The sequence below is a fragment of the Orycteropus afer genome, unplaced genomic scaffold, assembly GCF_000298275.1.
Source record: "Orycteropus afer afer isolate SDZICR_OR568_19922 unplaced genomic scaffold, OryAfe1.0 scaffold00130, whole genome shotgun sequence".
Lineage (NCBI taxonomy): Eukaryota > Metazoa > Chordata > Mammalia > Tubulidentata > Orycteropodidae > Orycteropus > Orycteropus afer.
In genome coordinates, this window is record NW_006921717.1 from 4,520,488 (window position 1) to 4,528,779 (window position 8,292).

The 8,292-nt window shown below is 52.7% G+C and overlaps 1 protein-coding gene across 1 annotated transcript in view; it reads left to right on the top strand.

Annotated features, from left to right (window-relative positions):
• NRXN2 (neurexin 2) overlaps positions 1-8,292 on the top strand; it is a 99,758-nt gene that overhangs the window by 840 nt on the left and 90,626 nt on the right. The window contains exon 3 of the mRNA XM_007944982.1: positions 7-343. Within this exon, the coding sequence (XP_007943173.1) occupies positions 7-343 (337 nt within the window). The remainder of the gene's footprint in view (positions 1-6; positions 344-8,292) is intronic.

An 8,292-nucleotide genomic window follows, 5' to 3' on the forward strand; every position in this document is an offset into this window, starting at 1 on the left:
GGTGAGGCCCGCGCCGCCGAGGTGCGCTCCAAGAGGCGCGAGATGCAGGTGGCCAGCGACCTGTTCGTGGGCGGCATCCCGCCCGACGTGCGTCTCTCGGCGCTCACGCTCAGCACGGTCAAGTACGAGCCTCCCTTCCGCGGCCTGCTGGCCAACCTGAAGCTGGGCGAGCGGCCCCCGGCGCTGCTGGGCAGCCAGGGCCTGCGCGGCGCCGCCGCCGACCCGCTGTGCGCGCCCGCGCGCAACCCCTGCGCCAACGGCGGCCTCTGCACCGTGCTGGCCCCCGGCGAGGTGGGCTGCGACTGCAGCCACACGGGCTTCGGCGGCAAGTTCTGCAGCGAAGGTGAGCCCGGGAGCCGCGGTGGGCGCTGGGGGCGCGGAGCGAGGGGCCGCGGCGCTTTTGGGGGGCTCGAGGGTGGGAGTGTAGGGCAGCACCGGGGGCTGAGGATATGACCCTGTGAACTGCGTGTGAGGATGCGCATCTGGATGAGAGGGCTTGTGCGGTCAGCTAGTGAGCCGACATGAGTGGGGTGCCCGCGTGGGCGGTGCCGCGTGGGCCTCTGAGATCCTGAGGGTCAGCCAAGGGAGATTGTGTTGGGGCAGGGCCTATGAGGGGTAGTGAGTGGGGGTCTTGTGAGAAGAGCTGGTGGTGGGCATCAAGTTCGAGCCTGTGATGGGCCCATGAAAGAATAGTTGGGGCCTGGGGTGTGTCCAACTCGGAGGTGTGGCCTTGTGGGGCCGGGCAGGCCTGGGAAGGTGGGGCCTGTTGGCCTAGATGGGTGGGGCTTATGCCGGACGAGGGCGTGATCAGCCCAGGCAGGTGTCACGTGGAGGTTTGAGGAAGGTTGTCCTTGTGGCCGCATGCATGGGGGAGCCTGGTATGCAGGTGTGGCACTTTGCACAGGATTGTGTGTATCTGCAGATGTAACGGAATGCGTAAGGAAGGTTTTTGGGGTATTTTTGTGGAGTTATTTGTACAAGGTTGTGGGATGTATCTGCAGAGAACTGTGTGTCGTCAGTTAATCTGACACCTTCTCACCTTCTCTCCGAGGAGTTCAGGTGCTCCCTAAACTGTGAAATGGTGTCTGTGTGTGTATGCTGGCACACAGAGGCCGCGTGCCTGGCAGCGTGTGTGTTATATGAGAATCTTGGATAGTAGCATTTATAGAGAGCTATCCAACGCCTCATAAACAGTTCCCAAGTGGAAGAGTGTATATCCCCGTGTTCCCTGTGACATCTACCTCCCTCAGATACCAGGACTCTATAAGGAAGCTTCCTTCCAGACCTTAACCTGATTCTCTGGTTCCTATTAACACTGCCCCCTTTGCTCCCCAAAAAAAGCTTTCCTAAGAAAATGGGATGAACCACCCTTCTAATTTGATGGCAGGGAAATTTGAGCCACAGAGAGGTTACACTAATTGTCTGAGATGTCACTGTGGCTGAATCGAGTCTAGGTGGATAGACAGTGCAGCCAGAAGCGTCCTGGTCCACCAGAGTTCTTGCATTCATTTGCAGAAAGGAGTCCTCGGCTAGAGGCCTCCCAGCCAGCCAAATAAGGCGTGTGCTTCCGAATGCTGGTTGTGTGGTTTAAGATGTGTTCTCGTACCTGTGTGGGTATAACAGAGGTGTGCTGGGTAGATGTTTGTGTTAACTGTGTTGGAGCCGTGAGACATGGCTGCTTGTGTGTCTGACCCACTGTGGTGTGTGTGTGTGTGTTTGAGATTCATGTAAGACAAGGGAAAGTGAGAGATGAGGTGGGTGTCAGACAGCTGGTAGGGGCAGGGTTGCCCCAGTATGTGCGTGAGGTATGTGCCGGGCGAGCGGTGCATTATCTGTGATACAAAGTCGTGGATTGGGTCTTTATTCATCTCTGGCACCTATTATAGTACCAAGCGCTTAGTGGGTGTTTGATAAAGATTTGTGGAATGAATGAAGAGATATTAAGAAGTGTTTGGGAGAATAAAGGCTTGGGGGTAAGCCTGGAGGTGTGTGTGTGTATTTTCAGATGTATGTTGGGGGTGCGCACGGGGCTTGCAAGTGCTGAATGGTGGGTGTGCATCTGGAACAAACAGGCACAGTGACAACCCCGTGGAGCCCCCTTTCCTCCTCCCACCCCACAACCTCATTCTGTCTCCTTATATTTATGCCTGAGTTCCTGGCCAGCTCTCGTGGTGCTGTGTTTTGTAGTGAACTTCTGGTGCCTAGCACATTCTCATCCAGCAGGAAGGGAGGCATGGGCTCCCACTGTTGGGTGTGAGGTGCGGGGAGCAGACCTGCCTTATGATCTCAGAGTCAGATCTTAGGTCCAGAGTCCCCAGGTTCCCCTGGAAGCTCCAAGTTTTTTTGAAGCTTGCCAAGTTTTTTTTTTTTTTTGAGATGGAGAACATTTTTTAAAAAATCAAGAATTCGTACTACCTCTTCCAATAGTATGTCTTGTTGTGATGTCTGTTTATTGTGAAAATAAATGTCTCAAAGCTGCTAGGAATTCAGGAAACTTTTAGATGACTTTGATGATGTTACATCTGCCTTTGTGGTCAATCAAATACACATTAGGGAAAGTCTTCTCAGCCTTGTATGCAAGACATACCAGTCTGTCTCTAGCTCCTGTTTGGTGGGCATGTGGATTTGCAGTCCTTTGGGATCCCCCCCGACCTCCCGGAGTCAGGGCCTACCCATTGAGTGAGAAACTTCTCTGCAAGGGACTTTGGCTTTCTCTTCTCGGGGAGTCTGGCCACAGGTAATGAAGACAGAACTGAGTATGAGTAACAATCTGTGTACCACGGCTGGTTGTCTGCCGAAGCTGGGATGTGGCAGACTGGGATCTTGCAGTGGTCGGCAGGTGAGCTCTTCCTCACGTCACTTGGGTGTGTGGAGAAGAAGTCTGAAAGGTGACCAAGGAAGAAGGGTGTGCAGATGTGTGTGTGTGAGCAGTGGGGCAGAACAGGGCACAGGTGTACAGGATGGTGTGTCAGGTGTGTATACTTTGCTTGGAAGAGAAGAGACGCTAGTGGTAATGTGTGTGTTTGCAGGACGACAGACACAAGTGTCTCGTGTGTGTTTTGTGAATTTGTTGGGGATTTAATTCGGCAGCAGTTACCGAGGCCCCTTTGTGATTCGCTTTGTGTTGGGGCTGAGGGGAGTCAGAGATGACTAAGAGGACCTTCTGCGCTCCGGGAGCTGACTGTTTCATTGGAGACCAAACCAAACTGTTGCGTGTTCTGACTCATAGCGACTCTAGAGAGCAGAATAGAACCACCCCGTAGGGTTTCCAAGGCTGAATTCTTTAAGGGAGCCGACTGCTCCACACATCTTTCTGCTATGGAGTAGCTGGTGGGTCTAAACCACCAACCTTTCTGTTACTAGCTGAGCACTTAACCACTGTGCCACCAGGGCTCCTCTTAATTGCAGAAGCAGATATATAAGCAGTCAGAGTAGTGATTAAGAGCTCAGATTCTGCAGCCAGACGCCCCTGGGCAGTGACCTTGGCCTTAAGCTTTCATTGCCCTGTTTTCTTGTCTGCAAAATGAGGATAATAATGGTATCTACCTACTAGAGTTGTCGTGAGAATTAAATGAGCTCATTCATGTGCTTAGAACAGAGCCTGGCACATAGTAAGTGCTCAATAAATAATAGCAAAACCAACACAGCATAGAGTATGCCTGAAGAGATGCAGCAAGGCTGGTGGCCTGGTAATTAAACTCTCAAAAAACCAAACTCACTGCCATTGAGTCGTTTCTGACTCATAGCAAAACCTGTTGGGTTTCCAAGGCTGTAAGCAGACCACCCCATCTTTCTTCCACTGAGCAGCTCGTGAGTTCGAACTACAGAGCTTTTGGTTAGCAGCCACCCACGCCAACACATTTGAGTTTAAGTCTATCTTTTCTTCTCCGTGGGCATGTGACATCAGGGGAGAATGTAGTCAGTAGATGAATTTTCCCTTATCTGTAAAATACAGTTAAGCGTCCTTATCTCACAGGCTTGTTGTGGGAATTAAATGACTGTCTGGTACATTATAAGTGGTAAGTGAGTGGTAGTTATTGTCACAAGTATCCCGGCCGGTGCACCTTGTGCACTGGCACTGCCGTCTGTCAGCAGAGACTTGCGTGTTGCTGTGATGCTGAACGGGTTTCCAAGGAGCTTTCAGATTCAGACAGTAGGATGAAAGGCCTGGTGAGCTGTGTTCAGAAAGCAGATTGCGGGCATGATACAGGACCAGGGACATCGAGCTCCACCGCATGGGTCTGCCGTGAGCCAGAGCATGACTCAGTGGCAGTTAGCAACAACAGCCTTCTGGTTGGCAGTCAGGTGCCTTAGGCACTATGCTACCAGAGCTCCCATCAAATACCTTAGGTCCCCAGAACTCCTTAACAACAACAAGCAAAGTATTATTGGGGTTCCAATGAAGAGGAGAGTTTATAAGTTGGGGGACCAGTGATGGTAAAGGCATGCTATTTAAGATTGACTTGCACAATTGATTAGTTTGCTGGGTTTGGGAGAGGTCATTCCCAGCCAAACTCAACTCAGTGCTGTTGAGTTGCATCCGACACATAGCGACCCCTCCTTGAGTTTCCGAGGCAGTATCAGTATAAAAGTAGATTGCCCAACCTTCCTTCCAAGGAGCGGCTGACGGGTTTGAACTGCTAGCCTTCTGGATAGCAGTCAGATGCCTTAGGCACTACGCCATGCGTGGGAATGAGGCAGTGAGGAGTTTAGGAAAAACAGTGGAAATAGGGAGTAAAGTGGGAGGGATAGACTGAGGCCAGGCCTGGGAGATGTAATGTCAGTCATTCAATGAGCATTTATTGGATGCCAAGTATGTACAGAACATGGCAAAGGGAGCCAGGAAAAAATTTTGATCAGGGACGTGAATAATCAGAGAAGAGCTATATTTAGGGAGCTGGGAGCGATGTGTAAAACGGATTTTAGGGGCAGAGTTATGTGGTGGAGAAGCCCAGGAGAGACATACTGAGGCCCTGAGCCTTGGTTGTGCAGGGGATGGGGAGGGAGCGTGGTGGCCGCCGTGTGGCAGCAATGGAGGCATAGCTGGTGGAGAGCCAGTGCTGAGACAGAAGCGGCAGGCCTCTGCCTTTTGGGCGTGGAGGGAGAAGAGAGTCAGTGTGATGGGGCTTCACAAGTGGACGGGTGCTGAGGGGTTAACGGAAGGAGGGAAATAGGCAGGGGCAGGTTTGGGGGCACAGAGAGTGCATGTGTTGGGTTGTGGTGGTTGTTGCAGTATCACTATGGAAGTAGATGCCCCATCTTCCTTCCGAGGAGTGGCTGGTGGTTTGAACCGCCAGCCTTCTGGTTAGCAGTCAAGTGCTTTAGGCACTATGCTACCAGTGCTAGACAGAGGCACCCAGGCCAGTGGGCCTGTGGGACCAGAGCTTTGCCCTGAGAGCAGGGTTGCTGCTGGAGCCACGTGCATGAAGAGATAGTATTTGAAACTCTGGGATCAGGTGATGGGACCATGGGAGAAAGGGGAGAGAAATGAGCTCAAGACTTCAGAGGAGTGTACGGTGAGAGGAAGAGGAGGAGGAAGAGGAGCAGCACGCAGACCCAGTGAAGGAGGTGTCCGGATCAAAGAGAGAATGGGGTCCTGCCCTCAGGGGTGGAGGGCAGCTAGCAGCTATGGAGCATGTGCTGAGCACCTTGGATGTTCGGGAGTCCCTGGGTGCTGCGAGCAGTGAGTGTGCCGAGTGGCTCCTCTGAAGGTTGGAGGTTCAAGTGCATCCAGGGGGTCCTTGGCAGAAAGGCCTGGTGAGCTGCCTTGGAAAACTCAGCCAACAGAAACCCCGCGGAGCACGGTTCTGCCCTGACGCGCATGGGCCGCCGGGAGCCAGAATTGACATCCTCAAGATCACTGCCTGAGGGCCCCTGTGTCCACTGGTCAGAGGATGGCCCTGAGGTTTAGAGATGGATGTTGTGCAGGGAGGGCGAGCTGGGATCTGAACCCCGAGCTGCTGTCCTCTCCCTCCCACTGCTGCCTCCACAAAGGAGAGGTGGCCGGCAGTGCCCGTGGACCTGTGGGTACTTCACTGGGGTTACAGAGGGACAATTCTTCGTCAGAACCCAGTGGTGGTCCCCCACATTCCTAGAGCCACAGTTTCTCCCTTAGGGCACTGTCTGATGACGGTGTTCCTGTCTTTGTCGGTCCATTGTCCCAGGGCTGAGAGGGGGCCATCGAAAAAGATCAGCTAAGTCTCCATCTTCCGGGGCACTTGGGGGAGCAATGCACCTTGGTGGCAGGGACTGATCCTATAAAAGCCTATTGTTGTTGTTGTTGTGTGCCTTCGAGTTGGCCCCGACTCATAGAGACCCCTCCTTGGATTTCCAAGGCAGTTGTTGTTGTTGTTATGTGCCGTCGAGTCGGCCCCTGACTCATAGCGACCCCTCCTTGGGTTTCCGAGGCAGTATCACTACCGAAGTAGATTGCCTCATCTTCCTTCCGAGGAGTGGCTGGTGGGTTTGAACCACCAGCCTTCTGGTTAGCAGTCAAGTGCCTTAGCCACTATGCTACCAGAGCTCCTTATAAAAGCATAGGACTCACCAAAATGTAACAGTACGGAGGGATATCTTCCCAGGATATGTCACAGTCGCTCTGCCTCACTGAGCGTCCTGCCTGGAATGTGAGTTAACCTTTCGTCGGTGAGTCAACGTGGTCAAGCTTCGCCTCAGGTGTCACACCGGACTGTGGGGCAGTGGTTCCTTCACTGAGGGTCGCCCTGCATGACCTTATCCCTGGCTGCGGTGCTTGTGGGTTCCCGGATTAGCTTCTTACAGTCTTTCGATCTCTGCCCTTCGGAGGAGTTGTTGGGTGGCAACCCATCTCCCAGTTCTCATCCTCTCTCTCTCTCTTTCTGTGTGTGAGCTGGGACATCAGCAGCCCCAAGCCTGTTAGTATTGTGTGTTACTAAGAGTTAGGCAGGCCCTGGGTGGTGCAAACCATCAATGCGTTTGGCTGCTGACTGAGAGGTTGAAGGTTCATGTCCACAAAGTGGTGCCTCAGGATAAAAGCCTGGTAATCGCCATGCCTCAAAACCAGCCACTGAGGAGCCTGTGGAGTTCGGTTCTACCCTGACACCAGGGGGTTGCCACGAGTCCGAATGGGCTCCCACGACTGATGTGTACAGAGGCTGTCCCAGGAGAACGTACTGGGTTTGAAAGCACAGGTGTTGTGATGTTGGTTTGGGCTGCTGCAAAGCCTTTTTCACCCCCTTCTTCTGTTCTGGTCTGCATCACTGTCCTTGATAATGAATCGGTTGGAATCCTGAGTCCATGTCAGGCAGGACAGTGCCACCTCTGACCCAGTCTCTCTGCCCTCTGGTGGGGCCGTCAAGACCTGGCTAGATGTGTGGACGTTCAGCAGACGAGGTCAGCCCCCGAGGTGGCCACTTTGCAGCTCTAGCATTGCATCCCTGGGGTCCTCTGGCTTCTGCTGCTGTCAGCGACTCCAGGCAGAAGAAGGCGGTGGACTCCTCAGGAGAACGACTCAGGGGGTAGCTGCTTTCAGACCCAGAGATGACACAGGTGCTCCAAGTACAGCATCGCGTGGCGTGATGGTTAAGAACAGGGGCTGGCTGGGTTTGAACCATCCCGGCTTCGCCACCTGTGGGATGGGTGGACTTGGATAATTCACTTATCTGCATCATTCTGCAACATCCTACTCTGGAATGGACTCTTAAGAGTGTCGTAAGGACTGGGTGACTCAACACATAGAAATCCTTTACAGCGTGTTGGGCACGGTTCTGAGCCATCCATCAATGCTCCTGTTGTTATTAATCCTAGTGGTCAGGGAGGCTTGGAGGAAGAGGTGGGACTTGGCTGGGTCTTGGGGGATGGATGAGTGAGGTTTGTAGAGCTGGAAAGAAAAGGGTGTTCCTGTCAGAAGAAGAGCCTGAACCAAAATGTGAGTCGAGTGTGTCAGAAGATGAGAGGAGACCAGAATGGTTGCAGCTTTGCGGGCAATAAAAGCTTAAGGGAGGCTTCCGGAAGTCTTGACTTCCAGGCCAAAAATGTAACCCATTAGAAGTTTTAAAGCCAGACAGATTTGGGTTCAGATTTCAGCTCTATCCCTCCCAGCAGTGTGACCTTGGACAAGTGACTCCCACTTGCTGAGCCTTGATGTCCTCATTCCTATGTGGGAATTCCAACCATCTCCACTCCCCAGGTCATGGTGGTGAGTCAATGAAACAGTTCATGGGAAAAGCTGGGCATGCTTGAAGCACTAGATACATGAGAAGTGTTATTTTATTATTCATTCAACAAACTTACGAATGCCTTTTTTTTTTTTTT